At 44.7% G+C, this 19,434-nt stretch overlaps 2 protein-coding genes across 11 annotated transcripts in view; both read left to right on the top strand.

The window, feature by feature from the left end:
- The window catches only part of map4k3a (mitogen-activated protein kinase kinase kinase kinase 3a), a 272,080-nt gene extending 265,372 nt beyond the window's left edge, over positions 1–6,708 (top strand). For 4 of the 6 annotated variants that reach the window (XM_063056371.1, XM_063056372.1, XM_063056373.1 and 1 more), the window contains one exon: positions 5,039–6,708. In XM_063056371.1, coding sequence (XP_062912441.1) covers positions 5,039–5,126 — 88 coding nt within the window. In that variant the 3' untranslated portion in view covers positions 5,127–6,708. The remainder of the gene's footprint in view (positions 1–5,038) is intronic. The other 2 variants (XM_063056374.1, XM_063056376.1) reach the window with 1 other exon arrangement.
- A 4,243-nt stretch (positions 6,709–10,951) lies between these two features.
- The window catches only part of LOC134350746 (cyclin-dependent kinase-like 4), a 74,694-nt gene continuing 66,211 nt past the window's right edge, over positions 10,952–19,434 (top strand). For 4 of the 5 annotated variants that reach the window (XM_063056378.1, XM_063056382.1, XM_063056380.1 and 1 more), the window contains exons 1-2: positions 10,952–11,240; positions 15,797–16,135. In XM_063056378.1, the coding sequence (XP_062912448.1) occupies positions 15,968–16,135 (168 nt within the window). In that variant the 5' untranslated portion in view covers positions 10,952–11,240; positions 15,797–15,967. Of the gene's footprint in view, positions 11,241–15,537; positions 15,570–15,796; positions 16,136–19,434 lie in introns of those variants that run through there. The other variant, XM_063056379.1, reaches the window with a different exon arrangement.

The following is a 19,434-nucleotide window of genomic DNA, read 5'->3' on the forward strand; positions in this document are numbered from 1 at the left end:
CCCTCTCTCCCTGTCAGTCTTTCTCACTCTCTGTCATTTTCTCTCTCTCTCCCTCTCTCTCTGTCTGTCTCTCTCTCTCTCACTCCCTCTCTCTCTTTCTCACTCCCTCTCTCTCACTCCCTCTCCCTCTGTCTCTCTCACTCCTTCTCTCTCTCTCTCACTCCCTCTCTCTCTCACTCCCCCTCTCTCTCTGTCACTCCCCCTCTCTCTCTCTCTGTCACTCCCCATCTCTCTCTCTCTGTCACTCCCCATCTCTCTCTCTCTGTCACTCCTCCTCTCTCTCTCTCTGTCACTCCCCTCTCTCTGTCACTCCCTCTCTCTCTGTCACTCCGTCTCTCTCTCTGTCACTCTCTCTCACTCTCTCTCTCACCCTCTCTCTCTCTCACTCCCTCTCTCTGTCACTCCCCCTCTCTCTGTCACTCTCTCTCTCTGTCACTCCCCCCCTCTCTCTGTCACTCCCTCTCTCTCTCTGTCACTCCCTCTCTCTCTCTGTCACTCCGTCTCTCTCTCTGTCACTCTCTCTCACTCTCTCTCTCACCCTCTCTCTCTCTCACTCCCTCTCTCTCTGTCACTCCCCCTCTCTCTGTCACTCTCTCACTCTCTCTCTCACCCTCTCTATCTCTGTCACTCCCCCTCTCTCTCTCACACTCCCTCTCTCTCTCTCACTCCCGCCCTCTCTCTCCCTCTCTCTCTCTCTCTCACTCCCTCTCTCTCACTCCCTCTCTCTCTCTCTCACTCCCTCTCTCTCTCACTCCCTGTCTCTCTCTCACTCTCTCTCTCTGTCACTCTCTCTCTGTCTGTCACTCTCTCTCCCCCTCTGTCACCATCTCACCCCCTCTCCATTGCTCTCTCTCTTTCCCTCTCTCCCTGTCACTCTTTCTCACTCTCTGTCATTTTCTCTCTCTCTCCCTCTCTCTCTGTCTGTCTCTCTCTCTCACTCACTCCCTCTCCCTCTGTCTCTCTCACTCCCTCTCTCTCTCTCACTCCCTCTCTCTCACTCCCTCTCTCTCTGTCACTCTCTCCCTCTCTCTCTCTCTCTGTCACTCCCCCTCTCTCTCTTTCACTCCCCCTCTCTCTCTTTCACTCCCCCTCTCTCTCTGTCACTCCCCCTCTCTCTCTGTCACTCCCCCTCTCTCTCTCACTCCCTCTGTCTCTCTCACTCCCTCTCTCTCTCTCACTCCCTCTCTCTCTCTCACTCCCTCTCTCTCTGTCACTCCCCCTCTCTCTCTCTCTGTCACTCCCCCTCTCTCTCTCTCTGTCACTCCCCCTCTCTCTCTGTCACTCCCTCTCTCTCTCTGTCACTCCCCCTCTCTCTCTCTCTGTCACTCCCTCTCTCTCTCTGTCACTCCCCCCCTCTCTCTCTCTGTCACTCCCCATCTCTCTCTCTCTGTCACTCCCCATCTCTCTCTCTCTGTCACTCCTCCTCTCTCTCTCTCTGTCACTCCCCTCTCTCTGTCACTCCCTCTCTCTCTGTCACTCCGTCTCTCTCTCTGTCACTCTCTCTCACTCTCTCTCTCACCCTCTCTCTCTCTCACTCCCTCTCTCTGTCACTCCCCCTCTCTCTGTCACTCTCTCTCTCTGTCACTCCCCCCCTCTCTCTGTCACTCCCTCTCTCTCTCTGTCACTCCCTCTCTCTCTCTGTCACTCCCTCTCTCTCTCTGTCACTCCGTCTCTCTCTCTGTCACTCTCTCTCACTCTCTCTCTCACCCTCTCTCTCTCTCACTCCCTCTCTCTCTGTCACTCCCCCTCTCTCTGTCACTCTCTCACTCTCTCTCTCACCCTCTCTATCTCTGTCACTCCCCCTCTCTCTCTCACACTCCCTCTCTCTCTCTCACTCCCGCCCTCTCTCTCCCTCACTCTCTCTCTCTCACTCCCTCTCTCTCACTCCCTCTCTCTCTCTCTCACTCCCTCTCTCTCTCACTCCCTGTCTCTCTCTCACTCTCTCTCTCTGTCACTCTCTCTCTGTCTGTCACTCTCTCTCCCCCTCTGTCACCATCTCACCCCCTCTCCATTGCTCTCTCTCTTTCCCTCTCTCCCTGTCACTCTTTCTCACTCTCTGTCATTTTCTCTCTCTCTCCCTCTCTCTCTGTCTGTCTCTCTCTCTCACTCACTCCCTCTCCCTCTGTCTCTCTCACTCCCTCTCTCTCTCTCACTCCCTCTCTCTCACTCCCTCTCTCTCTGTCACTCTCTCCCTCTCTCTCTCTCTCTGTCACTCCCCCTCTCTCTCTTTCACTCCCCCTCTCTCTCTTTCACTCCCCCTCTCTCTCTGTCACTCCCCCTCTCTCTCTGTCACTCCCCCTCTCTCTCTCACTCCCTCTGTCTCTCTCACTCCCTCTCTCTCTCTCACTCCCTCTCTCTCTCTCACTCCCTCTCTCTCTGTCACTCCCCCTCTCTCTCTCTCTGTCACTCCCCCTCTCTCTCTCTCTGTCACTCCCCCTCTCTCTCTGTCACTCCCTCTCTCTCTCTGTCACTCCCCCTCTCTCTCTCTCTGTCACTCCCCCTCTCTCTCTGTCACTCCCCCTCTCTCTCTGTCACTCTCTCTCTCACCCTCTCTCTCTCTCACTCTCTCTCTCACTCCCTCTCTCTCTGTCACTCCCCCTCTCTCTGTCACTCCCCCTCTCTCTGTCATTCCCCCTCTCTCTGTCACTCCCCCTCTCTCTGTCTCTCCCCCTCTCTCTCTCTGTCACTCCTCTCTCACTCCCTCTCTCTGTCACTCTCTCTCTCACTCTCTCTCTCTCTCACTCCCTCTCTCTCTGTCTCTCTCTCTCACTGCCCCCTCTCTCTCTCACTGCCCCCTCTCTCTCTCACTGCCCCCTCTCTCTCTCACTGCCCCCTCTCTCTCACTGCCCCCTCTCTCTCTCACTGCCCCCTCTCTCTCTCTGCCCCCCTCTCTCTCTCACTCACTCCCTCTCTCTCACTCCCTCTCCCTCTGTCTCTCTCACTCCCTCTCCCTCTGTCTCTCTCACTCCCTCTCTCTCTCTTTCTCACTCCTTCTCTCTCTCTGTCACTCCCCCTCTCTCTCACTCCCTCTCTCTCTGTCACTCTCTCCCTCTCTCTCTCTCTCTCTGTCACTCCCCCTCTCTCTCACTCTCTCGCTCACCCTCTCTCTCACTCCCCCTCTCTCTCTCTCACTCCCTCTCTCTCTCACTCTCTCTCACCTTCTCTATCTCTGTCACTCCCCCTCTCTCTCTCTCACTCCCCCTCTCTCTCTCACTCCCTCTCTCTCTCTCACTCCCTCTCTCTCTCTCACTCCCTCTCTCTCTCTCCCTCTCTCTCTCTCACTCCCTCTCTCTCACTCCCTCTCTCTCTCTCTCACTCTCTCTCTCTCTGTCACTCTCTCTCTCTCTCTGTCTGTCACTCTCTCTCTCCCCTGTCACCATCTCACCCCCCTCTCCATTGCTCTCTCTCTTTCCCTCTCTCCCTGTCACTCTTTCTCACTCTCTGTCATTTTCTCTCTCTCCCTCTCTCTCTGTCTGTCTCTCTCTCTCTCACTCCCTCTCTCTCTCACTCCCTCTCTCTCTCTCACTCCCTCTCTCTCTCTCACTCCCTCTCTCTCTCTGTCACTCCCCCTCTCTCTCACTCCCTCTCTCTCTGTCACTCTCTCCCTCTCTCTCTCTCTTTCACTCCCCCTCTCTCTCTTTCACTCCCCCTCTCTCTCTGTCACTCCCCCTCTCTCTCTCACTCCCTCTCTCTCTGTCACTCTCTCTCACTCTCTCTCACCCTCTCTATCTCTGTCACTCCCCCTCTCTCTCTCTCTCACTCCCTCTCTCTGTCACTCTCTCTCACTCCCTCTCTCTCTCTCACTCCCTCTCTCTCTCACACTCCCTCTCTCTCACTCCCTCTCTCTCACTCCCTCTCTCTCTCACTCCCTCTCTCTCTCTCACTCCCTCTCTCTCTGTCACTCTCTCTCTCTCTCTCTGTCACTCTCTCTCTCCCCCTCTGTCACCATCTCACCCCCTCTCCATTGCTCTCTCTCTTTCCCTCTCTCCCTGTCACTCTTTCTCACTCTCTGTCATTTTCTCTCTCTCTCCCTCTCTCTCTCTGTCTCTCTCTCTCTCTCACTCTCTCTCCCTCTCTCTCTGTCTCACTGTCTCTCTGTCACCCTCTCTCCCCTTCCCTCCTCCCTGCTCTGTTGCACTCACTCACTCTCTCTCTCTTGCCGTCATTTTTTCTCACTCTGTCACTCTTCCTCTCTCTCTCTCTCTCTGTCACCCACTCCCTCTCTCTCTCTGTCACACACTCTCTCTCTCTCTCTCTGTCACCCACTCCCTCTCTCTCTGTCACACACTCTCTCTCTGTCACTCCCTCTCTCTCTCTCTCTGTCTCTCTCTGTCACCCACTCTCTCTCTCTCTCTCTGTCTCTCTCTGTCACTCCCTCTCTCTCTCTGTCACACTCTCTCTCTCTCTCTTTCTCTGTCACACACACTCTCTCTCTCTCTCTCTGTCTCTCTCTGTCACCCACTCCCTCTCTCTCTTGTCACACTCTCTGTCACTCCCTCTCTCTCTCTGTCACTCCCTCTCTCTCTCATCACACTCTCTCTGTCACTCTCTCTCTCTGACACACTCTGTCGCACTCTTTGTGTCACACACACTCTCTCTGTCACCCACTCCCTCTGTCACCTTCTCCCCCTCCCCCTCCACTAATTAATGCTAATTAAATTGATTAACATTTTTCAACCTGTACTGTAAAGATCGTCTAACAGACAAGGCTGATGTCTGATTAAACCTGGAGCGATACAGATAGTTGTGTCTTCACTCCTTACACGGCTTTTCATGAGTTGCTTGATAGCAAATATTAAGAATATTTCAATTTCCCATTTTGTCTTCTGGGCCCTGCATGGTGAGTTTTCAGATAACCTGATTATTACTGTTGCACTATGTGAACTCGGTATCGCAGGAGGAACATGTCTGTTAAACCTGGAAACCAAGGGCAAGCCACTAGGAAGTTGTACTTTGTTTTTCTAAATAAAGTTTGACTTGGATGTTGATTCAATGACAAAATAAGTTTAATAAACTATGCTCTGTATTTCCTTTATAGAGTTGTGGTGCTGGAAAGTAGACCGACAGACAACCCGACTGCCAATAGTAACTTGTACATCTTGGCTGGCCATGAAAACAGCTATTAATTAGTGTCAGATTTTTGCATGAGAGTGCACAAAAGAAATTTCAGGACTGGTTTCTTTCGCATTGAAGAATGTTTGAGAATGATCAAAAGTCACAATACTGTCTATGTCATAGACAATAAAGAAATCAATCAATGGTGTATTTATTGTGGCATCAAACGTGGGGGACATTAAGTGCCACAGCCACCTTAATTTCAAAATGCTACACAAGTGCTTGGTTTACCATATGTAATCTATGTACATAAATGTGTAGTTTTCCAGTGCGTTCTTCATCTTGTTGAAGCTGCACAGATTAATGTAGATAGTAGTGCATATGATGTACAGTTAAGTATCTTTACTGTACAGATGTGGAAAGGTTTGCATGATGCAAAACTTAATTTGGGTACTGCTTTTAAGGAATTATTTGGGTTTTCCTTTACTCTGTTGAGATTTAGTAAATATTTTGCAGCAAGAAATAAGCAGTATACCCATGTAATCATCTGACTAACACTGTTGTATTTTAAAGTGTAATTTAGACATGAATTGGAATAATCTTGAAAGTTGTAATCCAAACTTTTCATTTGTTTGCTTGTTGATTTTAACAGATTTCTTGCAAGTACACTGGTATTAAGTTTGCACAGTAATGCTGAGAAAATGTGATGTATTTTATTCATGTAGTTACCTAGTGATATGTGGAGCATCCATTTGGACTTAATTGTCCTATTTTCAAGTGTAGCAGGAAAGTGCCACTGTTTAATGACTGTTGATGTCTTTTATATTATCATATTTTAAACATACAAAGAAATTTGGATTGAATCAGCAAACATTTACTATCCCGGTAACATCTGTATTTTACAGAGCAACAATTAAATACAGAAATTTTCTTTCTGCTCTGCTCTGAAGTCATGTGGCCTATTTTAGCATGACTTTGAAAGCAAATACAACTTATCTTTTGTATATGGGAAAATTAAAACACTGTTTAAAAAAAAGCTTAAATTTAACCATGGTACCAACATGCAAAATCTTCAGAAAGTCTTGTTCATAAAATTATCCAAACTTTTAATGTAACACTATACCATTGCATTAATATCATCCAGTTATACATGTTCAGCTGCCAATAATTTTTGTAATTAAACAAGGACTTAACTTTTCTAAATGGTAGGGGTTTGAAACATCCAATTTCAGTTTGTTAATTGAAACTGTTCCTTGTGTAAGCCTCATTTTGCCAAACCAACATGCATTCATCAGCATTTTCCCCAAACTCTTTTATGCTCCTTTACACACAACAAAAATTAGTTAAGTGTTTCTACCTCATGTAGATACTATTTTTGTGGGAAACACTCAGCACTAAAGCATTATTGGTATTAGAAATTTTCTTCCGACTCAGTCAGTTTGAAGTGTCTAATATTTGTATAAATTATCAACATAATTGCACAGTTAGTCATGTTACGTTTTTATACATTTCCATGTTTTCATTTGATCATGGTCATTGGGAACAAAAGTTATGATTTGTATTGATTAGCCAAATTACTGATAAGATTCTATTGTTTCTGGTTATGTATATATTGTAAAATAAATTTGAAGGGTTTACATTGAAAGGTTACACCTAATTTTTTTTTTTGAAAGTACTGTTTGCGTTGGCTGAAATAGTTTATCTATTTGTTACCTTTTGCTTTGCTTGTGACCAAATTGCAGCCCTGAATTGGGTCAAAAGACATTTCCGTGCAGATTGCCATGCAATATATTAAGAATTAATCAACAGTGACAACCAAGATTATTTTTATAATACGTGTCTTTGTGCACTTACAGTACCTGCCTATTTAACATAATGTCAAATCACCAGAGTGGTGAATCAGAGGGCAGTGAAAACATAAAGAACAATAGTTCTATAGTTTACATTTTAACACTGAATTATGCAATCTACGTTTTTTTGAATGAATGGCATCTCTGCATTAAGCTGTAACCAGAAGGAATGCAAACATGCAAACAGGGCAATGGATATTTGCAAGTTCCAACTACAACGAACATGCTATTTTGCTATGTTGGATTGTGCATGGAAAATATGATCATGAACTGCTTTGTTATTTTGAAGAATGCACATACTCCCTGGGTCACAGAATTATCGATATTCCTTGGGCCACCTGTGGCTCCACATTGGGCTTCTCCACTGGCTGCTGCCTGTCCCCAGGGACTGCAAATTAAACCAGTTCAGTAACTGGAGGCAGAGTTTAAACTATAAATATTGACTAGTGTGAAGATGGGCAATAAAGCTTTTTTATTTCTGAGAGACCAGCAAATGTTTATGGGCGAATTTCACTAGAAAGTGGTGTATCTGAGGAATTGATTGCCATAGACAGTTATGGAGGCCAAGACATTGCGTATATTTAAAGCAGGGGTAGATAAGTTCTTGAATAGTAAGGCTGTCAAAGGCTACAGGGATAAGGCAGGAGAAATGGGGTTGAGAGGGATAATAAATCAGCGGTAAGGTCTTGGCAGAGCAGCCTCGATGGACTAAATGGCCTAATTCTGCTCCTCTATCTTGTGGTTTAATGCATGATGCAGAATCTAGGTTTTATTTTAAGGGGGCTGGAGTATGAAAGTATGGAAGTCCTGCTGAGGTCTTTGAGAGCTTTTGTGAGACTTCCTTTTGAAATGTAATGTTTTGGTCCTTATGTAATCAGAATCAAGCATAATATCACATCATATGCTGTGAAATTTGTTAAGTTTCTGGCAGCTGTACAACAAAATGCATAATATAGAAAAAAACTGAATTACATTAAGTATATATATGTCTGCTGAGTAATTAAAATAAGTAGTGCAGAAAAGACACATAAAAAGTAGTGAGATGCTGTTCAATGTCCATTTAAAAATCAGGTGGCAGAGGTGAAGAAGTTGTTCCTGAATCGCTGAGTGTGTGCCTTCAGGCTTCTAACCTCCTTCCAGATCGTAACGATGAGAAGGAGGCATGTCCTGGGCAGTGTGGATCCTAAATGATGGATGTCGCCTTCCTAAGCCACCGCTCCTTGAAGGTGTCTTGGGTACTGTGGAGGCTGGTACCCATGATGGAGCTGACTCATTTTACAAGTTTCTGCAACTTACTTTGACTTTGTGCAGTAGTTTCCTCTCCCCCATACCAGACGGCAAGCAGCCTGACAGAATGCTCTGCACCATACATTTGTAGAAGTTTCTGAGTGTTTTAGTTGACAGACCAAAACTCCTCAAACTCCTAATGAAATATAGCTGCTGGCTTGCATCCAGGTTAGGACTTTAGAGATCATGACACCTAAAAACTTGAAATTGCTCACTCTCTCCATTTCTGACCCCTCTATGAGGATTGGTTTGTGTTCTCTCGTCTTATCCTTCCTGAAGTCCACAATCAGCTTTTTGGTCTTACTGACGTTGAGCGTAAGGTTGTTATTGCAACACTACTCAACTAACTGGTATATCTTATTCCTGTATGCCCTTTCATCACCATCTGAAATTCTGCCAACAATGGTTGCATCATCAGCAAATTTATAGATTGCATTTGAGCAATGCCTAGCCACGCAGTCATGGGTGTAGAGTGAGTAGAGGGCCAAGCACACATCTCTGTAGTGTGTCAGTGTTGATTGTCAGCGAGATGGAGGTGTTATTTCCAAACTCACAGATTGTGGTCTTCTGGTTAGGAAATCGAGGATCCAGTTGCAGAGGGAGGTACAGAGGTCCAGGTTCTGTAACTTATGAATCAGGACTATAGGAATGTGTGTTAAATGCTGAAGTATAGTCAATAAACAGCATCTTCTTATTACAGAATCATAAATATTTGAAATTCTTTACTTCAGTAATAGAATATTCGAAGCTGGGCTTGATAGGTTTTCAAGACGAATGGTAATGAGAGGAAATGGAGCACAAAAGTTGAAGTGCAGGACTACCTTAGTATTACTGAATGACAAAACGGAGGACTGTTTTGTCAAGCATCTTCACTCTGTCCACTGTAAACAGCAGGGTCTCCCGGTGGCCACCCATTCCAACTTGACTTCCCTTTCCTATCTGGAGATGTCAGTCCATGGCTGCTTCCATTGCCATGTGGAGGCCACACTCCGGCTGGAGGAGCAACACCTCACATTCTGTCTAGGTAATCTCCTACCTGACGGCATCGACACCTATTTCTCAAACATCTGATCATTTCTCCCCCCTTTTTTCCTTTCCCTATTCTCCTTTCACCTCTTCTCTTCACCTGCCAAACACCTCTCTCTGGCACCCCTTCTTCTTCCCTTTCTCCTGTGGTCCATTCTCCTATTCTGTCAGATTCCTCCTCCTTCAGCCCTTTATCTCTTCCACCACCTCCTTCAATCCTCTTCCTCCCACCTTCCACCTCACCCATCACCTGCCAGCTCATACTCCTTTTCCTCCCCTCACCTACTTATGGTTTCCTCCCCCTTCCTTTCCAATCCTAATAAAGTGTCTTGGCTGGAAACATTCCCCTCCATAGATCCTGTCTGATTTACTGAGTTACTCCAGCATTTTGTGTGTTACTCAACATTTCCTGCATCTGCAGAGTCTCTTGTATTTATAACAATATGTATTTTTTAATGTACTGTTGCGCTTTTTAGTCTACTACATCTGATTACTGCATACAGGCAGACTACTTAAGAACTCATTGAATCTGAGTAGATAGTTGATATAAACACTGTTTGAAACATTTTTTATTAGTTTTATTTCATTTGAATTCATATCATTTATGCTCCTTTTTATCTGGTTTTCAAGTGCTAGCCATCTATTTTCTCTTCACTTTCTGCCTCTCCCCTGGGTATTATAGAAGGACTGGATAGAGTGGAAGGCTCAGAGTTATGGGAAGTCCTGTTAGGACTGAGAGGGGGATCTTCAGCCAGGGTGTGATGAATTTGTTGCTGCAGAGGCCAAGGCATTGGGAAGAGATTCGGGACTGAAAAGGCATTAAGGGGGATGAGATTGAAAACAAATACCAGCCATGACTGAATGGAAGAGGAGACTCAGTGGGCCGAATGAGCTAATTCTCCTATATCTTATGGTATTATGAACACAGCTTTGATAGATGAGTATGGGAAAATGTTTTCACAGTGGAAGGACGAATGAGAAGCAAATTATTTAATAGAGTGAGACTGCAAAATGTTGTGGTACAAAGGAATCTAAGAGCCTCAGCACATGAAACACACAAAGTTGGCAAAAGGATACAGCAGGTACTTGGGCGGATGGACTGCTGTTATATTGCAGAGGGCATGGAATAGACCAACACTCCATTCACCTAAATAGAGAAGTGTGGGTTGAACTTTACAGGGTGTAGGTACTTGGAATTCTGCCAACAGTTTTGGCCTTTGTAGGGAAGGATTTATTTACAATTTACAGAGCAAGTTCATGAAGTTGATTCCTGGGAATGGAAGTGTTGATGTATGAAGAAATTGGTTGACATTAGAATACAGCAGAGAGGTGGCATAGATGAAAAGCTCTCCTAAGTGAGAGGAATATTTGTAATTCATTCCCCCAGAGAACCATTAAATGTTAGAAAGGCGGAGACCGGACGATTGGTTAAATTGCAAGGGAGTCGAGGGCAAATGGGACAGAGCTGAGATGTTGAAAGAAAGACTGAATGGACCATGACCATGCTATTATTGGATGGTAGGGCTGGTTTGACAGGCTGGATGTCCCTCTCTCCATTTGCTCACTGGAACACTGCAAAATCTCAAATGCTGCAAGAAGTGGGCCCGTCAACCAGGGTCTGTAGGAAGCGCAGCAGTTAGACTGGTGCAGCTCCTCCTGCATGTTCTGTACTCGTACTTGCATTCCAGTAGGGTAGTTGTGAACTCCCTCCCTCTCTCTGTCTCTCCCTCTCACACCCTCTCCCCTGCATGCATCCCCACACACCTCCCTCTCGCCGCCGCTCTCGAGCATCCGCCGTCTCCCGGGAAACGCCTCACGGAGGGATGGCCGCCGCTGGTCCTTTGGCGCTCACAGCCGCTCAGAATGCAGTCGGCGCGGCTGAAGGCGCGAGTGACGCCCTGGCGGGCCGTTCCTTTCGGTACGCGTTACGCTCCCTCCCTCCACGGGGAAGATGGCCGTTGGCGATGGCGATGGCGGCCGGCGGTGGTTACGGTGACTGCTGTTTCGGGCGGGCCTACGGAGGTGGGTAACGCTGCAAATTCCCACACTCAACACTTCCACCTCGTTATTTCACATCGGTACACTGCAGTGGAATTACCCGAAACATGGCAGCTGCTGGAAATCACAAATAAATGCCAAAATACTCGGGAAGTCGGGCAGTATCTGTAGAGAGGCATAATAGGCAACCGTGCATCAGAACGGCCAACTTTTGACCCAGACATGAAGGACCGGTTCTTTGAAATACGTTTGCAGTTCTGTGAGTTTATTTTTGCCTTTGTTCCGACGATACTGAAGTGACATGCATGTGAAAGTTCAGGGTCGCCATTGTAAGCTGGAAGTACATCAGCAAAGCCGTCCCAATCCGTGTGTAGAGGAGACCGTACTGCTAACAGCTACACACTGAATTAGAAGAAGTGTGCCTGAATGGCGGCTTCACTTTGGAAGGAATATCTGTGTCTCTGGATGGTGTAAAGCAGCCTTTCTCAACCTTTTTGCCCTGGAGGAACCTTTGAAATAATTTTCAGATCTCAGGGACCCCCTGCATAAAAATTATTGTATCTACAGTTGTAGATATAATAATTCAAGAATAATTGTCAAAGCTCTTTTGAGGAGAGAATGAATTTTTTGCTTACCCTTCTTTCCCTTTCATAAATTTTAAAAACTCATAAGGCAAACATAATGAATTTCTCAATTCTGGGCCAAACTTCAGATAAGCACACGTGAATTTCACCTTCAACTTTCAGTGAAACAAGAAAAGGCTTGCTCACATGTGTAAGAGGTAACACAGCAGCAAAATGTTCATTGTTTTCTTATGAATGGCAGGATACTCTTTTTCACAGCAATCCGGAACTTATCCAGGGGCAGGTCAGTAAATCGCATCTTGAATGCATGGTCAGACAGCAGCTCATAAAGTTTTTCCTCTTCTCTCAAAGTCAAGTTCTCAGGCTGAGCAGAAGATTCAGAGAAAGAAGCCCTCACCCAGTCATACTCTTGTGTTGAAAGAAAGGAACAATACTGTTCAACTTTGTTCTGCAGTTCTTCCAGGTGGCTTTCAATAAGACTTGAGACTTTCCAATATCCTTCCTCAATCTCAAGCCCAAGCAGCAGTGGAAACGTTTCAAGATTTCCTTTGGCAAAATTATGTTTCCAAGGATCAGTTTCCTTTTAAATCCAATAATCTTGTCACTTGAAATCGGAACATTTTCTCCAGGGCCTTGCAGAGACTTGTTCAACTGGTTCATATGAAAAATGTCTGCTACGTAGGCTAGTTTCTGCAGCCATTCTTCATCTTCAAAGCACTCAGCAAAATCTGGCCTACTATTTTCTTGAAAGTACTGCTGCAATTCACCTTTCAGCTCAAACACCTTGACGAGAACTCTTCCTCTGCTAAGCCACCGGACTTCTGTATGTAGCGGGAGATTGGTTTGCTGTTTGTCCAGGTTTTCACAGTGTTTGAAACATTCTCTAGTGAACTTGTCTTAAAGCTACTAAATAACTTGCTTCCTGAATCCTTTTACTGACTGTGACTTTATTTTCAAAAGCTTTCATCTGTTTGTTTTGAGATTCCAACAGTTGTTTAAAATAATCAACACTTTTACATGTCATATGACTGTAATTTGTAGTTAAGACTCTTTTCAATTTTGCTGGAATCATTGCTACATTTGTAAGTTGTTTGCCACAGACTATGCACAATGGAATAGGATAACTTGGATCACCAGTCCATGTACAATCCATTGATAAGTAGCATTCAGTGTAAAGACAAACTTTTTTGTGTCGGTTGATGCACTAGTGTAGTGAAGTGACTCAGAAGATTGTAATTCTTCATCATTAACCTTATCAGAATTGTTTGTAGGTCTAGGCCTAGAATCCCCTTCTTCAATTTCACACCTCCTCTTCAAAAATTGCCACAGTGGACCGTCTTTGAATGAAAATTTCCCAACAATTTTCTTCTACACCAGTAGAGTTTGTTCGCTCCCATGTCAGTTGTAAGGGAAAGTTGGGGGAGGTAATTTGGGAGGGAGAGACTAACGTCACAACCTAAGTTGGGTGAGTCCATTCAATGTTCAGAAAACGCACTTTACTCTCCTCAACAGCCTACTGTCCTCCCCTCCTTGCAATACAGTGCTTACTGAAATGGACTCAACCAAATAAACACGGTCCTACTGCACACTGCCATACTGGGCTGAGAGACCTCTTTTGAGATTGCGAATGGGGCTGCTCGGTCACTTCCCACCACTGTGAGCGCTGGGTTTGCGCAAAGTTCAAGAAGTGATGTTTAGTTTCTTTAGTTACGATCTCTTGCAGAATCCCTAGCAACCTCTCACAGAACCCTGGTGTAAAGGGAAGTGTTGAAAGGACAAGTGTTGCATCTCCTGTGTTTACATGGGAAGCTGTGGCAAGAAGTCGGTGGGTAGTTCTTCACCTCCACATCTTTCCTAACTAGAGTTTTATAAAGCTGTAACGTAACTTCCTGACTCCTGAAGTCATTTTCTTGACTAAAGAGGAACGCACGACAGGTGATTTATTTATCACCCTATCAATCTGTGTAGCCACTATCGGGGAGCTATGAGCTTGGACCCGGCTCATCAGCACTTTAAGGGTCTCACTACTAGCAGTGTACTACAGTATCTCTTTACATTTGATCTGCCTAAGTGCAACAATGCTCTTTGGTAGCTGGCCCAATCAATTGGCTTTCAGCTTCAGGTGTGAACACCTGCAGATTATACCTTCATTCAGATTCATTTATTTATCACATGTACATCAAAACATACAGTGAAATGTGTTTGTGTTAACAACCAGCAAAACCTAAAGATGATCCGGGGGCAGCACGCAAACGTTGCCACACACTCTGACACCAACGTAGCATACGCACAATGCTTGGCAGAACAACACAGAATCCAACAAGAAACAAAACAGCAACAGCAAAACAAGACCTTGTCCTCCTCCACATCCATACACACACCCAGGCATTCGGTCCATCTTCTTAACTATAGGCCTCTAGTGGACTCCAAATTCATAAACTGAGGGCTTCGGCCATCAGACTTAGACTTCTGGACTTCGGTCTTTAACCTTTGGCATCGACCAGCTGATGACGGGACCCCGAACATCAGGCTTCAAACGCTGGACTGGCTGACTCATGTACCTAGGGGCTCACTGATCCCCAGGCCTCCTGCTCACACAGACTTCAATCCTGAGGCCTGGAGGATTTGGTGGCTCGGTGGGCCACCAGCCCTTTTCCTCTCTGATCTTTATCCACAGCATTGCCAGCCTGACGCGCACAGATGTCCTTCATCATATGACCATGTCACTGGCCTTCAAGCGCAGTGCGGAGGGCTGCAGTCTGGATGTCCCATGTCCACGTAGCTGCCCTTCAGGAATAAAGGGTTAGGCTCTGGCTCTGGCAAAGGGATGCTGTATTTCAGCCAGAGTATTCTACAAGAACAGAGAGGCTCCACCAAGGAGCATATTGCTGCTCCTTAAGAATAGAGAAATGCTATCTATGATCTTGTCTCTCCTCTCCATGAGCAGAGAGATGTCCTGGACTTTAAACACCTCTCCATCTTGAGCAAGTAATTGCTTGGATACATTCCTGAGAGAATACTAAAGAAAGCAGTAATCAGACATCTGTATACTGGGGCAAGAAAACAGCAGTTGCTGGAAATCAGGTACAGAACCATAAAATGCTGGACAGAACCATGGAGCGTCGACCTTCCAAATCAGTGATCTTTCATTAGAAAGGAGGATGCCTGGAGAGAACAAATGGAATAATAGTGATAGGTGCAGACCAAAGTTGACAAGAAAATTTACTTTAAGTACCAGCAGTGGTTCATATTTCTTTTCAATATTGGAGGAGCTATTGGGATATATGCCTCTCTCAGTAGAATCCCATCAGTGCCATTCCCTTATTCATTCATCTGTAAGCTATTCACTCTCACATGCCAATTAATTAAACTCTGATTCTTCACCACCTGTCTGCAACTGCAACATAGGGCAGGGGTGGGGGGCGGGGGAGGTAACACGATCAGCATGTGAGCAAACCCATGTAGACACCTGGAGAAGCTGTAAGCTCCTCACGGACAGCACCATTGGTGGGCTGCTGAAACTGTGAGAAAGCATCACTCTACTGGCCCAGAAATAGGAAAGAAACCAAGGAACAATTGGAACTTCTATTCTCTAATGCTAATAGTTACTATGACCTCCATCATATTCTGTTTTGATCAACAACAGAACCTCCTGACCATATCTGCATGATTTTATGCATTGAGTTGCTACCACGTGATTAGCTGATTAGATACTTGCATTACTGAGCAGGTGTACAGGTATACCTAATACAGTGGCCTCTGAGTGAGTGTACGTACTCTTCCAACAGTGGATGAATTGAAGCCCACAGTGATTTTATATACAAAAGAAAACTGGAGGAATTTAGCGGGTCAGAAAGCTTCTGTAGAGTCCACTTCCCTCTTTGGATCCTGCCTAACCTGATGAGTTCCTCTGATAGTTTCCTTTTCGTTCCAAATTCCAGCATCTGCAGATTCTAGTTTCTCCAGTGATTTCACATGTTTTCTTTCTATTTGCAGGTAGCTGACTCATCTTTGGAAACAATCTGACATGCTTCTGTAGAAAGTATCAGATTTGTTTTTGTGCTGTGCTTTGCTTTGCAAGATGTGGGTCAATTTAATTTGAATTGCATGTAAAGTTACAGTAACAACAATAATCAAATAACATACCCGAATATTCATTGGAAACAAATGGAAAGGTATGAGAAACTGGTAAAAATCGGTGAAGGATCTTATGGTGCTATATTCAAAAGCAGAAACAAGGATACAGGTCAGACTGTAGCCATCAAGATAATTGTGGAATCAGAAGATGATCCCTTCATAAAGAAGATAGCTGTGAGGGAAATCCGCATATTAAAGGTATGGTTTCAAGTAATGTTTATGGACTTATTCGTTATCATTAAAATATACTTTATCAGTGCAGTTTTTTTCAACAGTTTGTTCAAATAACTGGTGTTGGTTTTGATAAGGAAACTAAAATGCCAAATTGTTACATTCATTTGTATCTTAGATCACGTTACAATACATTTCTACATAATGTTTAGTAATCCGCTCTTTATCTGCTTCTGTTTCTTATATTTGAACTGTTTAGGGTTGTTGACTAATTTTGCAATTAAAGTAAATAATCTTGTGAATTGTGGTTTGATTGCATTGTGTGAGTCATCCATGGAATAGTACAGGAGGACATCTAGTAGAGTCACTAACTCAGTGCCAGAGACTTGACTTCAGTCCTGATCTTGTTGCTGTGTTTATGGAGTTTGTATGTTCTCCTTGTGACCAATGGGTTTCCTTTGGAGCACCTACAAACTAAAATGTCAAATTGCTACTGAGGGGAAGAGCACTGTTTCACTGGAAAAGTTAAATCAAGCTTGGGTTAGTGTGACACAAGGAACTGAACAACCTGGGCTATAAACAAAGCCCTAACCTAAGTAGACAAAGCAACACACACAAAATGCTGGAGGAACTCTGCAGGCTAGGCAGCATTAATGGAAAAGAGTAAACAGTCGATGTTTTGGGCCGAGACCTTTCATCAGGACCTTACGAGCTGAGACCTAAATAGACTAAGTGGGATGAGTGACTTCAAATGTAGAGAAATCAGAAGAAGTTAAAAAGAAGGGGCAAGGCAATATTGTAAGACATGGATAATGATAACCTGACACCATCAGGAATGAATGGTGCAGTGAAATATAATCACATGCTTCTGTGCACATGGTGGTGTAGCAGTTAAATTATTGGATGCACAACCCAGAGACCCATAAGATATAGGAGCAGAATTAGGCCATTCAGCCCATCGAGTCCGCTTTGCCATTCATCATGGCTGATCCCAGATCCCATTCAACCCCGCACACCTGCTCTCTGACCAGATGTCTTGATGTCCTGACCAATCAAGGGAATCTGTCAACCTCCACTTTAACTATACCCATGGACTTGGCTTCCACCGCAGTCTGTGGCAGAGTATTCCCTAGATTCACCATTCTTTAGCTAAAAAAAGCCTCCTTACTTCTGTTCGAAAAGTTTGCCCCTCAATTTTGAGGCTGTGCCCTCTAGTTCTGGATACCCCTACCAGAGGGAACATCCTCTCCACATTCACCTTATCTAGTCCTTTCAACAATTGGAAGATTTCAATGAGATTCCTATGTATTCCCATCAATTCCAGATTAGAGGCCCAAAGCTGCCAGACACTCCTCATATGTTAACACCTTCATTCCCAGAATCATCCTGGTGAACCTCCTCTGGACTCTCTTCAATGACAATATATCCTTTCTGAGATAAAGGGCCAAACCTGTTGACAATACTCCAAGTGCGGCCTGACTAGAGTCTTATAAATCTTTAGCATTATCTCCTTGTTTTTATGTTCTATTCCCCTTGAAATAAATGCCAACATTTCATTTGCCTTCTTTACCACAAACTGAACCTGTGAATTAACCTTCTGGGAGTCTTGTAAGAGGACTCCTAAGTCCCTTCTGATATTTGAATTTTCTCCCCATTTAGATAATAATCTGCACTATGGTTTGTTTTAGTAAAATGTATTATCATACATTTCCCAACACTCTATTCCATCTGCCACTTTTTGCCCATTCTTCCAATTTGTCTTAGTTCTGCTGCAATCACATTGCATCCCCATCACTACCTCCCCTTCCACCTGTCTTTGTATCACAAAGCCATCAGTTCCACTGTCTAAATAATTGACAAACAATGTGAAAAGTAGTGGTCCCAATACTGACCCCTGAGGAAAACCACTAGTCATTGGCAGCCAACCAGAAAAGGCCCCCTTTATTCACACTCGCTGTCTCCTGCTTGTCAGCCATTCCGCTATCCATGCCAGTGTCTTTCCTGTAATGCCATAGGATTTTATCCTGTTAAGCAGCATCATGCGTGGCATCTTATCAAATGCCTTCTGAAAATCCAAGTAAATGACATCCATTGCCTCTCCTTTGTTCACCCTGCTTGTTACTTCCTCAAAGAATTGTAACAGATTTGTCAGGCAAGGTTTCCCTTTACAGAAACCATGCTGATTTGACTTATTTTATCATTAGTCTCCAAGTACCCTGAAGTCTCGTCGTTAATAATGGACTCCAACACTTTCTCAACCACTGAGGTTAGGCTAACTCTCCTATAATTTCCTCTCTTTTGTCATCTTCCCTTCTTAAAGAGTGGTGTGACATTTGAAATTTTGCAGTCCTTCAGGACCATGACAGGATCAAGTGATTCTTGAAAGATCATGACCAGTGTATCCATTATCTCTTCAGTAATCCTTCTCAGGACACTGGGATGTAGTCCATCTGGTCCAGGTGACTTATCCGCCTTAGGATCTTTCAGTTCGCCTCGCACTTTTTCCTTTGTAATAGCAATGACACTCACTCCTGCTCCCTGCCACTCACGGACCTCTGGCACACTGCTGGTGTCTTCCACAGCGAAGACTGAAGCAAAGTACTTAAGTTCATCTGCCATTTCTTTGTCCCCCATTACTATCTCACCAGCATCATTTTCCAGTGGTCCAATATCAACTCTCACCTCCCTTCTATTCTTTATATAACTGAAAAAACTTTCAGTATTGTGCTTTATATTATCAGCTAGTTTGCCCTCATATTTCATGTTTTCCCTGCTTTTAGCTTTTTTAGTTGCCTTTTGTTGGATTTTAAAAGCTTCCCAATCATCCAACTTCCCACTCACTTTGCTACCTTATATGCTCTTTCCTTGGCTTTTATGCAGTCCTTAACTTCCCTAGTCAGCCACGGTTGCCTAGTCCTGCTGTTTGAGAACTTCTTTTTCTGTGGGACATACCTATCCTGCACCTTGTGAACTATTCCCAGAAACTTCAGCCACCTGTTCTGCTGTCATCCCCACCAGTATTTCCCTCCAATCCACCTGGGCAAGCTCCTCTCTCAAGCCTCTGTAATTCCCATTATTCCATTGTGATGCCGATACATGTGACTTTGGCTTCTCCCTCTCAAACTGCAGTATGAATTCCATCATATGATCACTGCCTCCTAAAGGTTCATTTACATTAAGCTGACTAATAAGATCTGGGTTATTACACAACACCCAATCTAAGATAGCCTTTATGCTAGGTTTGAGCTCAAGCTGCTTTAAAAAGCCATCTCGTAGGCATTCAACAAATTCCGTCTCTTGCATTCCAACACCAACCTAATTTTCCC

This window comes from Mobula hypostoma, chromosome 8, assembly GCF_963921235.1.
Source record: "Mobula hypostoma chromosome 8, sMobHyp1.1, whole genome shotgun sequence".
NCBI lineage: Eukaryota > Metazoa > Chordata > Chondrichthyes > Myliobatiformes > Myliobatidae > Mobula > Mobula hypostoma.